We start from the raw sequence: 19,639 nt of genomic DNA on the forward strand, positions 1-19,639 counted from the left end.
ATCAAATTATTGTACTCAAAGTAATATTCCAATTGGTTTTTCACAATAGTCTCTATTAACTTTGATATAACGGGTACTAGGGCAATAGGCCGGTAATTGTTTAAATTCATTTTGTCACCCTTCTTATGTAAAGGTACTGTTATTGTTATTTTAAGGCACTGTGGATATATTCCATCAGTAAGCACCCAGTTTATCAGCTGTGTTAAAGGATAGATTATAGCATCTAATATTTCCTTTAATACAAAGTTGGAAAGTCCTTAGACATTTTCTGATCTGGAATTACTTAACCTATACACAGAACTATATACATCTCTACTATTTACAACTGTCCACTTAAAACTAGATAGGCCAGGGGTTTAATACCTGACGATTTCAACATATCAACAGAACTTGCTACATTTAAAATATCACAGTTATTTTTTAACACATTAACAACATTAATAAAAAAGCTATTAAAATCATCAGCTGTTATTGGGATTTTTTCTTTGGCTTTGTTAGGCACACGACCTGTTTCAGCGTTTATAACTTTCCATGCAGCTTTACATTTATTGTGCGACTCAAAAATAAACTTTTCATTTGCTCTTTTTTTAGCCAAAATAATTTCCTGCCTATACATTTTCTTAAGCCTACCATGAATTGCCATGCGCTGAGGATCAGTCCTTCCTTTTTCATGACTTAAGTCTAGCAATAGCCTTATTTCCCTTAGCAGAGGAGTGTACCAGTTCAACTTTAAGCTTTTTGACTTATATCTAGGCCTACTATGGTTGACAAGACTTTTTTTTATTTATTTACGGAAAACCCATTTTAACAAAATATAGTACAAAGTTACAATGGCTAATATAGATAAGCTGCAACACAAAACAGTAATATTAACAAAGTACTGTAGTATGATAATAGATACAAAACAACCTAAGATGAATTAATACATGTAAGATGCAAAAGACCAAATGAATTAGCAAACAATAAGAGGTAACAATAATAAACTATGAAAAATAACATGATGATTAACAGACAACAAGGCAATAAAATATGAAAGAGCTAACAATGATCAACTATGAAGAAATAAAACAAAACCTAGAATATCAACAAACGAAAGAGAAAAAAAACACAACTTTTAAACATTATAATAAATAACAATGATAAATAATTTATGAACAATGAAACATAAATAAATAACAAATGAACAGTTTGGTACTAATGAGCAGTGCAAGTAAGCAGAAATAGATATGAATCAATAAATGTTAAACCGCGATTAAGGACAAAATAGTTAATATACTGTATTAAAAAAGATAGAAATAAAATAAGTATTAACAGTAAGAAGCGTTAAATAAAGTGATTACAAGCAATAAAGAAATCTAAAAATAATAATAATAAATTAATAGTAAAAAATATAACTACTATACGAACATAAAAAACAATGCATATTTTACATGGAGCCTTCCCCTCTTAATCTTCCATGGAGAGCAGTTGGTTAATCTGTCTCTTAAACGATACAGCACCAGTGTTAAAAATGTCTAGTTCCAGTGGTAGGGTATTCCCAAGCGTCTGGATCCGGACCATCGTGCTGTTCCTTTCGTAGTTTGTAGAGTAATGCAGTCTTGCAAACAGGTCACTCGATCTTGTACTGGCAGGAACGTGGAACCTTACCCGCTCCAGTAACTGAGGGCAGTTGAGATCTCCATTAACCAACTTATATAAAAACACCAGATCAAAAATTCTTCTCCTCAAAGCAAGTGGTTGAAGGCCAAGTTCAGCTGCCAAAGAGTTCACAGGGACATCAGCATAACGATGACCCAGGCGATAACCAACTAAGCGGATGAAACGAGACTGAATCAATTGGAGTCTGTCTTGGAGATATTGTTGGATTAGGAGACCACACAACTGTGCAATATTTCAAGTGAGACCTAACAAGGCAACAATATAGAGTCTTTAACGCCAAAGGAGCCGTGAAAAAAACGTGAGTACCTGATTATCATGCCGAGGTTCCTATTTGCTTTGCTACAAATGTGATTCACGTGATCTTCAGAACTCAGAGAGGCAGCACACATCACACTAGGTCTCTAATCTCGCTTGTTCTTTTGAGACTACATCCACCCAATTGATAATCATGGAAAACGAGGAGATGTTATCCTGTGAAAGGTGATAACGGAGCATTTCGTTTGAGTTTTAAGGACATGCCATTATCAGAGCACCATTTCTCAACAGCCTTTATACTTCGCTGAAGGATTTCAAAGTCGCATTCAGATGTGATTTCAGAGTAAAGTTTAATATCGTCAGCAAACAATAGGTGATTGGCAGGAACTACGTCAGATATATTATTGATGAATAGATTAAATAATACGGGACCCAAGTGCGAACCCTGTGGGACTCCTGAAATCGCCACGAACTCTCTGGAGAAAGAAGAAGAGAATTTCACCATTAGCTTGCGATTTTGAAGGTATGATGAAAACCACTCTAAAAGAGGGCCATGAACACCATATGCGGAGAGCCTTACAAGCAGATGCAAGTGACTGACTCTGTCAAAAGCCTTGGAGAAGTCTAGAAAAATTGCATCAACCTGTTTCCGTCTTGAGAAGGATGAGATAATGTCGGACTGGAAGACTACTAAGTTCGTTGCTGCCGATTTTCCAGGCGACAAAACCCATGTTGATGGGAAGATATACACCTTTGCAGTAGGGGGAGACACTCTAGAAAGCACCAATCTCTCAAAGACTTTGGGAGATCACTAACTGGACAGCAATAGGTCTATAATTGGTAACTTCAGATGTTGTCCCGGATTTGTGTATGGGTACAACATAGCTTTTTTTAATAAAATAAAAGGAGGTGGCAATACTTCAGGACACCAGGAGGTATCATGTCAGGCCCGGGAGCCTTTATTTACGTTGAGATTGAGAAGCTCCTTTCTGACTTCATCTTCACTAAAAAATACAATGAGAGATAACATTGCAAGAGTCGACCACTGTCTAAACTAGTTAGGAGGTTGTTGTTGAGACGTGAACACAGAGGAGAAGAAATCAGCAACATTTCGCATTGTTCATTCACACAGGTCGATGAAGTGCCATTATAAACCAGAGCTGACGGAGTTCCATGGTTCTTCTTTAACCCATCAACGAAGCTCCAGAAACCTGTTGGGATTAGAAGGAAGGATATTTTGGACATGGTTTATGTAATTTTCGAAGCATTCTTGAGAAAGCCGTTTACAATTTGACCTGGTGCGAGAGTAAGAATAGACAATAGACAATTTATTGGCCATTAATAATTTTCAATAAAATTACAATAGGCTTCGTCAAATATTAAGGCTTAAATTACTAGCCTAATCTAAAGTTAAAAATCCTTATGAACGATCTCACAGCTAAAATATTCATTAATATTATAGAAAGGTCTATTTTTTAGCCAAGAATACAATTTATTATTAAAAACTTGACATGGTAAAGTTGAACAGCATAAGGGTAACAAATTGAACATTTTAATGCCTAAGGTTGTATGGTAATTCATGGTTTTACCTAATCTAGCTCTATCTACATTTAACTTATCTTTATTTCTTGTATTATAGTGATGAAACATCATTTCTTTTCAAAACCATGTGTGACTTTTTTCTTACATCTACTAATACCTCATAAATATACAGATTTATAACAGTTTAAAAACACCAATATTTACAAACAAAGGTTTACAATGATCTAACACAGGTGCATCCGCTAAAATTCTCACAGCCTTCTTTTGGATTACTAGCACCTGATCAATGCCTGTACCATTACCCCAAATTATTAAACCATATCTAATAATACTATCAAAAAATGCAAAGTAGGCCATTTTTATATACCTTTGTGATACTATTTTTTTTAAATTACACAATAAGTAAATAACCCTAGATAATCTCTTGCATACATAATCAATGTGTTGTTTCCAAGATAGCCTGTTGTCCACTATTATCCCCAATAACTTAACAAAAACTTCAGATTCAAATATAGGCCTATTAATATTCTTAAGAGTTATTAACATTTGTTTTGTTTTTTCTGCGTTTAAATAGAGACCATTTACATTAAACCAGTTAAACAGTTTTCATTCATTGTAGTCTCTACCAAGTTGTTTAAGTAAAGCAAATTTGTGTGGACTATTTAACAAAGTGGTATCATCAGCATATATAGTAGTAAAACTAGAGACATTAAAACTTAAAATCATTAATAAATATAATAAACAAAACAGGACCCAACACAGATCCCTGTGGCACACCTATATTTATATCAGCCACTTGGGAATAAGCTCCATTAACCATAACAACCTGTTTGCGATTTGCAAGATAGGACCTTAACATGTTCAAATTCTTTGCACGAAACCCATAGAATTCCAATTTGTTCACCAGTATATCAGGTCTAACCACAATCAAATGCTTTGCTCAGATCACAAAGTGTGATCTGAGCCCAACAATTATTTTCCAAAGCTAAGAGAACATTATTTACAAGAGTATTTACAGCTTTAAACCGTTGATTGAACAATCAGTGCGGTAACCAAATTGACTAGAACTAAATAATTTGAGATTTTCAAAAAGAATACATATTTGATGTTTAAGTAATTTTCTCAATTACCTTAGACAAGATTGGTACACATGAGATAGGCCTATAATTATTCGGAACAATCAAGTGAGCCATTTTTATACACAGGTACAACTTTGAAAATTTTAAACATGTTGGAAAAATCCCTTCCAATACACAACAATTAATAGAATATGTCAAAGGCTCAATTATATAATCAATAACAGCCTTAATTAAAATACTACTCCAATCCATTACACATCTTTAGAATGGGAATTTTTTAGAGATAAAACAATTTTACGAACATCATCTACAGTGACAGGACAAAAAACACACTCCTCAAATGGAGGCAATAACTTATTAAGACATTGATTTGCACTATTCACAGAACTTTTCACTTTGGCACTGATCTCTTCAATAGCTGTCACACAGTGTGAGTTGAATTCATCAGGCAGAATATTACTGGACCGACTGCGTAGGGTTTCCTTCCCCGATGCCTTGTTAATGATTGTCCATGCTTGCTCTACATTTATTGACTGAATTTTCTATGTAATCTTCATTACTCTGTCTCTTTGCTTCTTTAATAGCCAGTCTATAGCGCCTTCTAAGAGTTCTCAGCAAGTTGAGTAAATTATCATTATTCGTTCTATTATAAATGTCATGACAACACAAAATTTGCTTTTTCATGTTCTCTAGCACTGGGGTATACCAATTTTAAATTTTGCTTTTTAGTTCTATTATTAGGTTTATTAATCTTTATCTCTTGCATTGGATGGCATTGATTAAAAATTTCTAAAAAATGTATTATAAAACAAATCAAAAGTTTTTCTTCTGCTGTTAAGTTACAATTCTGAGGAGCAATAAAATTCCAGTCTACCTTACTTAAACAGTATTTAAACCCCTCCAGGTTTCACAGTTGTATACCTTCTTGCAAATTGAATCGAAGGGCCTACTTGAATTTATTTTACGGGGGCCATCAGTCTTCTTATTGATAGGCCTATTCTCCGCCAACCAAACCATAATTTTGAATAGCCTTATGATCTGACAACAAAGGTTCAAAAATATGCAGCCTCGTAATTTTTTAGGGCAGAGGTCAGTAATAACATTGTCCAAACAGGATTCTCCACGAGTAGGCAAATTATTTACACAAAACAAATTATATTGCCGGAGACAGTTCAAAAAGTCATTTACACTAGGTTTTGAGGGTGTTTCGGATATCAAAGTCAGCATTAATATCTCCACAAATTATTACTTTACATTTAGGCCTAAGTCTGATTAAAAATCTCAGAAGTTGATCCAAAACTTGTCCAGAAAGACATTTACTTTACCTTCAGGGGAACGGTACAGAGAAATAATAAATGACATTTAATTCAATCAGCCTGATAGCAACACCTCAAAATGTAATTCTTCACAAAATTTATTTACGTTCAATTTCTCAGTGACAAATTTATTAGATAAAAGTATACTTACTCCTCCTCTTATATGTGTCACACGGCAGTATGCACTACCAACCAAATAGTCATCGGGTACATTATAAGTCACTTCATTATCCCGGTAACCAATGTTCACTGAGACACACAATATTAAAATTATCAGATTTTAAAATCTCTTCAAGCTGTTCAACTTTTTTATGCAAACCTTGAATATTAATATAAAACATTTTTAAGTTAGGCAAGTTCAAACATTCCAAATCAGTCATGTTGACCATGTCCGGGCTTAGGCCTATGTCCTTTCTAATGGTATCATTAGCTGCTCGTTTAAAGATTCAGCCTGTGTCCGCCTCTTGGTTAGAAACTTAGTAACATACATATTTTTAGGCCAAAAACTTGAATGATAGATTTCATTATAGAGGCTACTTGGTACTCCAACTTTAAATGAACTATATTCTTGAGGAAACTTTGAAGTTAATTTTTCCACAATTATAGTCAGCTTCCTTCTTATCTTTAATATATTTCTCTAAGTCTTTAGATTCAATAGGTGGACGTAGCCTAGATACAAATAGAAAAAGTTTCTTCTCTGCTAACGGATAAATTATCATCGGCCGCTGTGCCAGTGATAAATTTTTTTTTACCATTAGACCCATTTCTAGTTTTATCTGATATAGTTTGGCCTCTGCTGCCTGAATTAGGTTTAACCTGAATAGATCCAGTAACATTTGTACTAGGCCTAGACCTAGTATAGTATGTGCAGTCATTCAAAGTTCTCTTATATTGTAAGTGAAGTCGTTTTTTTTTCAGTTACCAGTCTCTTCAACTCCCGGACTGAACCACGGTGGGAATGATGATCCGACTTTAATCAAAGGTGTATGTTTTAAGACAGAGGTTTTTAACGTTTCAGCAAGGTTAGAGAATTGCATGTTTACGTCATCAGGTGAAAACGAGTTTTTGTAACAAACACGCGGGATATCATGCTGCAGTTCTTGATAGACATTTATAAGGTTACATTTCTTGAAGTTATGGACGTAGGAAGTCTTGTTGCCAGCTGTGGGAACGGAAGGAAGAGCAATCCTGAGAGCAGGGTGATGTACATCCTCAGGTACCAGTGGCTCATCATCTCTGGAGACAACAGTGTGTATATCCGAGGAAAGGATGACGTCCAGAATTACACCACGAGTGTTTTCAATGAGATTTACTTGAGTTAAATCAAGAGTAGAAGTAAGATCGCTCAAGGCTCTCGCTGGACCGGAACGGAGATTAGTCCAAGGGAAAAGTGCTCCAATCAATTTCAGGTTGGTTCAGATCACCCATAAGTAGCACTCGAGAGAAGGAATCCAACGTGACAGCTTCTTCTATTGACGTGACGTATGTTTCGTAAGAATTGACAGATGCGTCAGGAGGGATGTATACAACGCCTGCTAGAACTTTTTACACCAGCTGAAGTCGTTACTGAGATTAGGGTTTGCTTTGACAGATGCTGTTGAGATGGGCATACGCAGAGAAGGATAACAACACTTGACTGCCAACAGGACACCTCCGCCGCTGGCCTTGACACTAGTTTGGTAGGATCTGTCACTGAGAAATACGTTATAAGAAGAAAACCCCAGCTCGGCATCGCTAATGTCTTGGGATAGATTTGTTTCAGTGAGAGCAATGATGTCAAAATCAGTTGTGGAGAGGGAAAGACTTAAGTTATTTAGTTTACTCCGAAGCCCATTTACATTTTGATAGTAAACTGTTAGTTTTGGTTGTCCGCCTTTACTTAGTTTTTTGAGTTATTTTTAACTATTCTGGGTACCCCATTCAAGTACTTAATTGTAATGCCAGTTTCTCCATTCGCAACCCTCTCATCAAGTTCTTTGCGCAGGGCAGTAAGAGTGGCTCTCTCATTTGGGGTGCGGTCGCGGGAGACTGAAACATTATCCATAGAGGGATCAGCCAGGGACACTTTGTCCCCAGAAAAATTCTTCATAAAGATGGAAACCTCATTCTGGGAGCCCAGAACAATTTTTAGTGGGCGAGGCCCCCGATTAGATTTCTTGCCAACTCTATGATAGGAAAACTGAGTGGGCTGAAAATTTACAGCATCAAAGACAGTGCAAATCTTCTTTCGGTCATCTTCTTTTTTTTCCAAAGGTAGTGACTTGGTGCTTTCTGGAATAGCATACATAAGGATGTTTTTGGTCCTACCAGCTCTATCATGAACTTCAGCGACAACAGCGTCCAAGGACGTGGCAGGACTATTTTCAATTTTATTTAACCTAGTAGTGTTTGACAATACTTGTGACTTTACGTCAGCTATTTGATTCTCAGCTGCAAGCAGATTTTTCTCAATCACCTCCACTCTGGGCTCCAATACAGATAAGCTAGCTCTTATTGTAGTAATCTCGGTTTTTATGTCAACAATATCTTTAGATATATCGTCTATCTTTTTAACCTTGCCTAAGAGATCGTCCAATTTGGTCAATACAGTTGACATTTGGGAAGACAGCAACCTGAAAGGCTGATTAGATGACCCCAAGCAATCAGTTCTAGCACAGTACCATTTATTTTTCGTATCGGCACATTTACTTTGATATTCAGCTTTTGACATTTTGATACATTCCCTATGGAACCACCGCTGGCAGTCACCATCACAACCAATCCCCTCTTCGGTGTCCAACACCATCTTAACACAGACAGGGCAAGAATCAGACATAATGGATATTATATAGAGCTGAGTTAACAATGCTTATCAGTAGCTACTCGATCCACCACTGATGTTAAGCTGTTGTTATAGTGCAGAATGTTGATAATAAGAAGATTACTTAAATTAAATAATAAATTAAGAAGTAAATATGCAGGTTGCAAGAATAAAATTAATACAGTTCACATGCACAATAATACTTTAAGGCTGCATGCATAAAATGACGAACCAGCTATAATAGGTAAATTGATACTTCAGCTGTCCATGATTGATGGGAAGTTGGTGAGTTGTTAAATCGTCTGCAGTTTGTATGTAATCCAAAGATAGGCTTTGCAGTTGAACCTTTACAAGAATTTTATCATGCAATGTTAGTTAGAAACTATATATAGTTAAAACTCACTCAGTCTGTATGGTGCAATAAAACAAACTCAGGACAACTTGTGTACCAACCAATAGCAAATAAACACAAATTGAAAAACCACTAGCAAAAGTTCGTTACAATTCAAACAGCCAACCAAAGACCAAAAAAAAGAAGACTTTTCTTTTTTAGAGGGCATGATTCATTCAAACAATCAGATAAAACTTGCAGAAAAGTTTGAAAAGCTAACTCAACATTAGTTACTGTTAAAAAAATGTTATCCCAGGTTACAGATCTTAACCTATGCTTAACTCTATCTAGACAAGGTTTGCTCAAAAGCCTATGTGTTTCAAATGTACAGTGAATATTTTGAAAAGGTTCAGAAGATGAGGTTAGGTGTTGCATATTATAGTTTAAAAGTAGTGCACAATGGTCAGAAAGATGAGGTTGGATAATTTCACAGGTGAGCATTGAGGGGTGTAGGTTAGTGATAAAATTATCAAGACAGGAGGCAAGGCGGGTGGGCTGGAAATTTAAACAGACAAAATCAAGAGATCGTAGAATATTAACAAAGTTTTGCACTTTAGGGTCTTTACTTTTTGGATCCATGTTTATATCGCCAGCAATTATCATCTTGAAATTTCTGTATCTATTTACAAAGTCAATAAGATTAGCTAGCTTCTCTGTAAAGATGTCGACTGACGAATCAGGTGTACGATATACAGACACAGTCAGTAAGCGCAAAGTAGGAAAAGCTATCATAGCCACTTCAAATTGCTTAATTTCACACAGGCAATGGATGTTAACAACTTCAAATGCATGTTAAAAAAGTGTTTTTCACAAAGATTGCCACTCCGCCAAATGAAGTAGGCCTACAATAACTAGCAGCTAGTAGAAAACCTGCTGGTTGATAGAGCAATATTTCATCGTCTACACACCAGTATTCATTAATGCAAAGTATGTCAGTATGTCTTGATGTTACAATTGACATCCTCAAGGAAAACATCCAGCTCGTTAACTTTATTTTTAATTGACTGAGTGTTTATGTGCACAAAATTTACATCCAATTTCAAACCAGATATAGATTGAGAAGGAATAGGATCACTCACCTTAACTGCAAACTTTGGTAGGCCTAAGTTACCAAACTCGCACCATGGTTTGATTCCAAAAAAGACTCACTAGGAACATTATGAGAATTATTCTTCTGATTATATCGAAAACGAGCCACATAAGTCCCAACTGGCCAGAAATCTGCATCGTACACTTTTTCCCAGAGGGTAACGGGAACACTAACCTTAAAAGAACTATAACCAGGGTACCTGTTCTTAAGTTTCGTAAATCTATAGTTACCGTTTGCACCTTCATTAATATATCTTTTCACGGCCATACAGTCAACATCCTCATCAAACCTGGATTCAAACAGAAACCTACTCTTCTCGACAACTTTGAGTTGGTCATTTCTTGTTGCACGTCCCGTAATAAAATCAGCGCGATTTAGTTCCTCTGGCGATATTAAAAACTAGCAAGAGCACAGGTACAAGAGCCTAAAGATGACATTGATGAAGATAACGTGTTGGTTGAAAAAGGTCCGACCAATGAAGACGCCTTCCAGTACTTTGAGACTGGCATTAAATAGTTGGAACAGCAAGATAAATGTGATGCTGTGCAGTTGCTGTATTTAAAACACCTACAAGGTTTAGTGGCAAAACACTGGTGTCAAAGTTTAAGCAAACAAACATGTTCAACTTCTTCTTTTAGGGTAATTGTGTACTGTTTTATCATAAGTATCTAATTTTGGAATGATTTTGTACTGTTCCTATTTTATCTTATTTTAAGTAAATTTTGTACTGTTTCTACGATATCTAAGTCACTGAGCCAAAATTGTCTTTACTGTATGTGCAATCCCTATTTTATGTGTTTCCTTCACATAGTATTTTATACTTACGTGTGATATTAAAAAGTGTGATTATGTGTTCTAGTCCAAAAACGTGTTCTTAGCTGTCCCACCCATTCCCCTACAAAAACTCAGACAAACGTTTTTTAAAGTAATGTTCGATTATCCGAAAAATCAGTTATCCGAAAAGCCCCCTGCACTAATTGTTTTAGATAGTTGATGATCTACTGTACTTAAAAAATGACAGTGTATAACTGCTAGCATATTTAAGTTTTCACTTTTTTACATTCTCTTAAGAACACTATGAACTAACTGTAATATTTTGTTTTAAAATTAAGTTTATAATGATGTAACAAATTTCAGATATTAAACATCACAATGAAACAATGAACATTCACAATTTTAAGTATGGCTGTAGTCCATGGTTGTTTTTAATTTTCTAGATAGATCTTAATTTCAAGAATAAAATCTTTTGACTAATAAACAAACACTCTTGTTAACCTCTTCTGTGTTTTATTATTTGTGAATTAAGCTATAACAAAATACAGATCAGTACTGAAGAACTGGTAGTGTACACTGTTTAAACCGGTTGTCTTACACCTTATAGGGATCAGATGTCCAATGACAAAAGGAGGGTGCTGTTTGTGTTGCTAGAACATTACTGTCTCACTGTATTGTGTCTTACACCCCTGTACTTGTAGGGACCAGATGTCCAGTGACGAAAGGAGGTTGCTGTTTGTGTTGCTAGAACATTACTGTCTCACTGTATTGTGTCTTACACCCCTGTACTTGTAGGGATCAGATGTCCAGTGACGAAAGTAGGGTGCTGTTTATGTTGCTAGAACGCTACTGTCTTGCTGTATTAATTAAGTCTTACTCCCTGTACTTGTAGGGATCAGATGTCCAGTGACCAAAGGCGGGTGCTGTTTATGTTGCTAGAACGCTACTGTCTTGCTGTATTAATTAAGTCTTACTCCCTGTACTTGTAGGGATCAGATGTCCAGTGACAAAAAGAGGGTGCTGTTTATGTTGCTAGAACGCTACTGTCTTGCTGTATTAATTAAGTCTTACTCCCTGTACTTGTAGGGATCAGATGTCCAGTGACCAAAGGCGGGTGCTGTTTGCTCTACTAGAACGTTATTGTCTCGCTGTAGAATGTCTGGCATTCCCTCTGCCCCAGGGCTTTCCCTCCTTCCTCACCTACTTGGGGTATAGAACGCTTTCGTTCTCAACATTCCTACAGTACGTGCAAGCCAACGTTCTACAGCTGCAGATCGACGTTATGAAAGCCATCATGATGGGTGAGCAATGGAGTATTATAAGTTTCAGACTATTTCTCTCATTCTGATAAAATTTACTTTAGTATATACTTAAAAGTAAATTCTAATTATTTCCTTGCTATTGCCATAATTTTTTCTATGATATTGGTGGCACCTACCCAAAAATTATATGGGCTGTAAAATGTTTCCTCCGTTATATCATTAAATGTTAATTATATCTTAATTTTTTAATGGTTTTTTTTCTTATTTTGTGAACTAAAATATTAGTTCATACATGTCAATGCATCTCTTATGCTGCTATACAGCAATTATGTTTTGGTTGAAAAAACTACTTCACCATTGTTAAAAATAATTTTATAGTCACAGTCATCAATCTTTATTTACATATTCGTTAAGAACAGTAATTGCGCCATATGCAATATAAGAAAAAACATTGATTATATTTTGAAAAAACTTGTTATAGCTAACTTTGTTTTTCCTATATATTTGTCATATTATAGTCTAATTTGTAACATACATTAAAATTTAATGTATTTTTTAGCGAAAGGGCTGAGGCAGATACATGCCTCAGTGAGAGAATTCGAGACTTAGTAAAATACCCATAAAAATCATGATTAAAATAGTTAAACAATTTTTTACATTTAAACTCATCTTGTTAAATAAAAAGATATATCTGTCCATTTATATCCCAACTTACTTACTCTTACTCCCATGGCCATGGATACCCTAGGTGGTATTTGGCCTCGCCAACCAGCTGCCTCCATCTCTCCCTGTCTTCACAATCCCCCTGACCCGCTCTCAATTTCCGCAAGTCTTTCTCCACCTGGTCCTTCCAGCGATTTTTGGGTCTACCTCGAGGTTTTCTTCCAACTGGATTGTGTTTCCAAACCTCTTTAATCAATTTATCATCCTCCCTCCTCATCACATGGCCTGCCCACCGAAGTCTCCTGCTCTTTGCTTCTCCTACAACGTCTGGAGATTGAAACATCTCTCTGATTTCTTGGTTGTGCCTGATTCTCCATCCATCTCCATCTCTAATAGGTCCGAAAATTTTCCTCAAAATTTTATTCTCGAATGTAACCAATTTCTTTTCTGCCTGTTTATCTATAATCCATGTCTCTGCTCCATAAAGAAGAACTGGTCTTATAACAGTCTTATATATTCTTAATTTTATTTTGTAAGACAGTAATTTTGATTTTAAAATATTATTTAATGCGTAATACATGCTTCTATTTGCCAAATTTATTCTATTTTGGATTTCTATTAGTTCATTACTCTTTGAATTAACTATTGATCCGAGGTATTTGAATCTTTCAACCTGTTCGAATTTATGGTTCAGTATTTCCAAATCTTCTCTACCATTATTTCCTCGCCTAAAATAAATCAACTTTGTCTTAGCGTCGTTAATTTCTAGTCCTATTGACCGGGTTTTGTCTATTAATATTCCTGTCATCTCCATCAGTTCATCTCTGTCATTGGAAACTAACACCACGTCATCCGCAAATGCCAGTGCTCCTATCTTAGTTCCAATGCTTATACCTAGTTTCCTATTTCTTATTTCTTTCAACGCTTCTTCCAGATTAGAAGTGTACACAGAAGAAATAATTGAAGATCACCAGGCAGGATTTCAAAAAGGAAGGTCGACCATTGATCAAGTATTTGTTCTAAAAGAATCAATAGCCAAGCACTGGGAATTTGATAGAGCATTGTATGGATTATTCATAGACTTTCAGAAAGCTTATGACAGTATCAATCGAAATAAACTATGGGAAAAATGGAGCAGTATGGAATACCTACAAAACTAACGAAAATGGCAAAACTTAGCTTAGAAAATTTATATCCCAAAGTAAAAGAAAAATGTATAAATTTGAATCAACTACTGATTTTATACTACATCATTGTGTTTCTCTGCAGCTTCTATGTCAAGTGCATTTCACACACTTGCATCTTACACAGAGGTCTGTCACAATCAGTTGAATATTGCTAGCATGTTCAACTTTACAGTATTTGTCTTTGGGAATGCCAAATAAAATTATATATTTATCATAAATTTTATAGTATGTTTTGATAAGTTATAAATGTTCACAATGGTAATCAACATTAAAATCTTTTAATATGAGAGGAACATTTTTTTCATACATGCTAAATGATGTTAAAGAGTGGACAAGTTGGCATTACCATTGCATATATCTAGTTCAGAGTACTTTTCTGTAAATTATGTCCTGATCTTGTCTCCTGATTGGGGAATTAATGTTTATATGTTTGTGGCCTTACTCTGTATACTATCTACATTTTATAAAAATGTCATATAAGCATTTGAAACTCTTTGATCATTTCTTCTCCCTCTTTGCAACATAAAAAATTTGTGTAGTTTAATATTTGTAGTAAAATCCATAAAATAAAAAAAGTATAAATAACAGACACTTCCAAACCATTGAAGACTTGAAAATTGTATTATCTATCTCACCATAACATTTTTAGTGAAGTTTTTGGACTCATAATTTTATTTTATATTGCTGATGTTTTTCCCAGAGGTGCCTGACACACAGGAGGGGGTAGAGCAAAAGCTGAGGCTATTGCAGATGTTGCCTCGGTCACGGGGCAAACGGCTGCTCAACCAATGGCAGCACCCGGCCAGCCTTATGGTACGTGCACGTCAACATGCCCAGAACATCCTGGCTGGTGTGGAAGGTGCACAAGCACGTGGCTATCCGCAGCGTAATCGCAACCAGGTTATCTCCAGAGGTTGGTGCAGGGTTGTTTAAACAAACTTTTTCATATTTTCATCTAAGAATAGAACGGTTCCAGTATAATTATATTAAAATATATAAATAGTGTTTTACTGACTAAAATAAATCTATTAAGAGTGAGCATTAATCAGCTATCACAACCGATTGATGAAGCAATATGGAAGACTATTGCAGACGTGTCAAAACTGTTAATTTGTTTACTAGTTTGGCATAAGAAAGATCTCACCTTCTGCTAGACTGGAAGTGGTGGAGCATGAACATTCTGTTTCAATAGTTGAATAATGTGACAAATCTCAATAGATTTGGGATTTGAATGTTGTCAATCAATTCTCAGATCCAAATCTTTGTTGAAGTTGTGGTGAATTTGAAATTTGGCTTTGACACATCACTAATATCTACTAATACTACTTCCACAGTATTTGATAAATATATTCGTAAGGCTTTTACTGTCACAAAACTTGGGGGAAAAAATTATTTTTTTACACATGAGTAAATAGTTCACTTTAATTATAATCAAGTGAAAAATAAAGAAAAATTACAAAAATGTGTCTACCCCAACTGAGAATAAACTCTTTATGCACATTGAATTTTCCTTCATTATTTGGGAGAGGTTAAATTATTGAAAGCAACATATACTTTAAGAAACTTGATTATCTGCAATTATTTCAGGTCTTGCTGCCTTTCCGTCAGAAGACAGGTTGTCTCCCTTAGACACATTCCTCGATCTCCTTACAGCTAAAGGTATTTCAGTACCTCTAAATGTAATTGCTTTACTTATTGTATTATAAACAACAATTTTAATTGCATTGAAGTCTAAGATCTAAGCGATTATTAAATAATGACGAAACACAAATGGGGATCCTACTGTGGCCCAATTTACTGCACTGTGCAGCACGCTTAACTGATTTTATTTTTCCACATTTTTGTGTAATATGATAATTGACATGATGCTATTTGTAATACAGAATTTTGCTCTACACACTGAATTTAAATACATTTTAAATTTGTTATCCAATCCATTAGAGCAATAAAAACTCAGGCACTCTTTATTATTATTGTATTATTTTTTATGTAACAACTGGTTGAGCAAGCAGTGATGTACTTGTAGCGTAACACACCAGACCGCCGTTATAGTACTGTTTTAATGGAATAAAAATTACTTTATGGGAAAATTTATTCCAAGAGACTAAGGAACTGGTGGTATATTTTTGCTGAGTACGTGAACGTGAGCTTAAACAAAAACACATTGAATTAGTTCAATTAATGTTCGTTCAAATTTCATTGCTAAAATTACTATCGACTGACAGTAAAAATCAGAAAACCCACAGCCCACCCATGTTTTATCGCCATTATTATAACAAAGTTTAACATATACAGAATATAGAGGTACTAGTTGTACCCCAGAATGCATAAAATCATGTTTTAGAGCTTTTGTTCTGGAATAGTGTTCAAGCAGATGGTAGCACTTAGGGTGAACTCCACAATTACATCCAGGGTAAAAGAAATTGGTTTTCTTCTTCATGCTCTTAGATTCACATTCGGCACACAAGCGACAGTTCGTGTTGGGGAATTTCGCGAGTTCATGAGCAGGTCCAAGGACATCACCAGGTGGAACAACAACTTCTCTGTCTGACTCACACAATTGTGAGAGAACACTTACTAAGAAATCACGTCTATGGTTTGTCAGTGTTGTTTTTATACAAAATATATGCATTGTGTAATGACATGTCAAGATAGTTAGTGAAAATCTTTTTCCAATATTTTCTAGTACCTCTTGAACATGTAACATGATAGATAGATTTATCTTTGACATCTATCCCTCCCATGTACTGATTGTATTTTTTTATGAGAAGAGGCTTTGTTGCTTCATTTCCGCTCCTACTACGCACATGCACATTTTCAGCATGACAACCAGTTGTAAGACAGTAAACAGTTTTTCGTTTCTTGTTTTCTTTGAAACCAACCAAGAGAAGCTCATTTTTGCGAAAATAAACAATTTCATTTGGATTTAGTTTTTTTGACATTAGACTTTTGGAAAGGCCTTTGGAATTATTCCTAATAGTACCAGTTAGAAATGTGTTTCTCTCCAAAAGTTTTTCGACTAAAGGGTCCTATTTTTCATTCCAATTAGACTCTCGTCTATACATATATTTTGTTTAGGCGTAAATGTGCAATGAAATTTGTATTGAGCTCATCAATATATGGTCTTACTTTGTTCCAAGGGTCATGGCCAGGATGTTTTACCGGTGGGTTTGGAGTTGAGTTGAGATGTAGCATCGAATTTATCAGTTGAAAACGTCTCATAAACGAGTCATAGTTTTTGGATAAAAAGGAATGTACTGATAGGAATTTATATCCCAATAATGTTCTATGTTATTTCTAGGTGTAGTTCCCATATTTATGTAAATGCCAATAAATTTTTTTTATTTCTTGGACTGTCACATTCACCCAATTCTGAACCCTACTGTGTCTGTTCATTCTCCCTGATTCCATGGTGTCATGTATAGTTTTCTCTGCGTATTTGTTGGTTTCCCTCGAAATGAGGTGCCAAATTTTGTTTGTAAAAAATAACATAAAATAATTTATAGGACTAGAGTTCCTAGGTGGACAGTTTTGAGGGCCGGTACAAGAATCCCTGACCAAAAATGGTGTTTCTTTTTCTGGTTCGGGTGGAAAAATATTTATCCATCTAGGGCCTACATCAGTAGAAACTGAAATGTTGTTGGTAGGCCCACTAGGACTTGTTTCATTTGAAATAATACATAGATTGGGATTAGGCCTAACATTGGATGGTCCAGGAAGATCTAGGTCTATGTTAGGTTGTGTACTGCCAAATTCACTGTCATGCCCATCTCTCCATTGAGTAAGATCTTTATCAGGTTCATAAACACTTTCACTATCAGAGGAAAATTCAGTCAAACTGTCATCATTATCATAATTTACATTATTACTATTATTGGGGTTTACCTCAATGTCAGAAAAAACTTCGTCATCACTGGACATTGGATGTTCCAATACGAGCTCTCTAAGATCACTTGATCGGTCTCTAAAGTTTTCACCCATACTGAACCACTAAAACTATAACCTAAGAAAGCTAAACAACAATAATAACAACACTAAAACACTATAAAATACAATTTCCACAAATAATATATTACTATATACTGGATTCGTAACCTCAAACACAAAACCCGGCACTTGTTTACATTTTCACAACAACGGGGTTGACCCGTACTACGTTCACGTCAGCTGTCCATAGAGAACGTTGTTTTACGGTAAACAAAGAAGACAATAATCGAAGTAAGAACAGTAAATCGGTACTATAATTAATGCTTTTCCAGAATATATCAAATAACAATTATTTATATGACCTTAATTGCCTAAAATTTCAATAACTGTACATCTCTACTTTGGCGACGAATATTCGTTCTTTTCGTTCTTGCCAAATCGGACGGGCCTTTGGCGACGAATATTCGTTTCGTACCAGCTGGAGGGTTAATAATTATTTTGTTGAATCTGTGCAGGAGATCAGTAATAATGTTACTGTAAGTACTAATGACCATAAGTTTTACTTAAATAGATTTAACTTAAAAAGTGAGATAAATTATTTTTTGTCTAAGCCAAGTTTTACCATTAGAAAATTCTCAGTAGAAGAAGTGTATAAAGCTATTAACCCTTTGGCCTACTAGTATTTCCAGCCTCTCAACTCCACAGTAAATCCAATTAATTCGGCCCAAAATGGAGAATTTTACTTAAAATTCCATTACTCTAGTTGTACTGTTTAGATATTAATAAAACTTTTGATATTTAATAAAAGCATCCTAAACTATATTTTTCACACAAAAAAATTAAAAAGTTAATGTTAATTTTTTTTAATTTTGTTAATTTGTGTTAATTTTATGTTAATTACAAAATAAACACTTTTTATTTTTTACTGACAATTATTTATTATTACAATGTTTTTAAGTATACAAATACTGTCGACTTAAAAATAGTAAGTTAATGTTAATTTTGGTTAATTTTAAGTTAATTTAAAAATAAAAATCTTTTTTTGGAAATTTCGTAGACAAATTTATTTTCTTTTATTGTTTTAAATATTTTATAGCTGATTCCAAGAAAATATCATATAATTTTTAATTTCAGTATTTGTAAATTTTTAATTTTGTGTTAATTTCTACATAAATTGCATTTTTTGTGCAAAATTACTTATTACAGTATACTTATTGTTACATTGCCATAGTTACTAGAATAAATGAAGAAACATAGCTTTTACTTTCATAGAATAATTGTCCAAATTATCTTCAGCTCAAAACATTTTACTATACACTGTATACATTATACACACACACAAAATTGTATGACTTTTGGGCCTAGAACTTTTGAAGTGTATGGTACACTTCAAAGCACTCAATGTGGATTCCTACTACACACTGTTTGCACTGGATCCTGCTTTCCTTTCTCAGTCCATGCTCTTTGCACACTGCACACCTTTTTGTAGGGAATTCCTTCTGCGGTGTTGGAGGAATGGACTGTGGAAAATGCCGGCCCTGTAGTCTCATAGGATTGTTTGTAGATGGTCTCCCAGGTGATGGCCTAGCTCTCTGTTCCAATGATGCAAGCATCTGTTCTGCGACACCAATTTTAAAATCTACAAAGTGTGGCTTTTTCCCTCCTTTTATTTGGTAATATGCTACATACGCATT

The 19,639-nt window shown here is 34.9% G+C and overlaps 1 protein-coding gene across 1 annotated transcript in view; it reads left to right on the plus strand.

The window, feature by feature from the left end:
* Window positions 1–19,639, plus strand: part of LOC124354722 (protein pigeon) — a 56,659-nt gene that overhangs the window by 31,979 nt on the left and 5,041 nt on the right. The window contains exons 14-16 of the mRNA XM_046805379.1: window positions 11,993–12,207; window positions 14,719–14,931; window positions 15,606–15,677. Coding sequence (XP_046661335.1) covers window positions 11,993–12,207; window positions 14,719–14,931; window positions 15,606–15,677 — 500 coding nt within the window. The remainder of the gene's footprint in view (window positions 1–11,992; window positions 12,208–14,718; window positions 14,932–15,605; window positions 15,678–19,639) is intronic.

Source organism: Homalodisca vitripennis, chromosome 2, assembly GCF_021130785.1.
Source record: "Homalodisca vitripennis isolate AUS2020 chromosome 2, UT_GWSS_2.1, whole genome shotgun sequence".
Classification (NCBI taxonomy): domain Eukaryota; kingdom Metazoa; phylum Arthropoda; class Insecta; order Hemiptera; family Cicadellidae; genus Homalodisca; species Homalodisca vitripennis.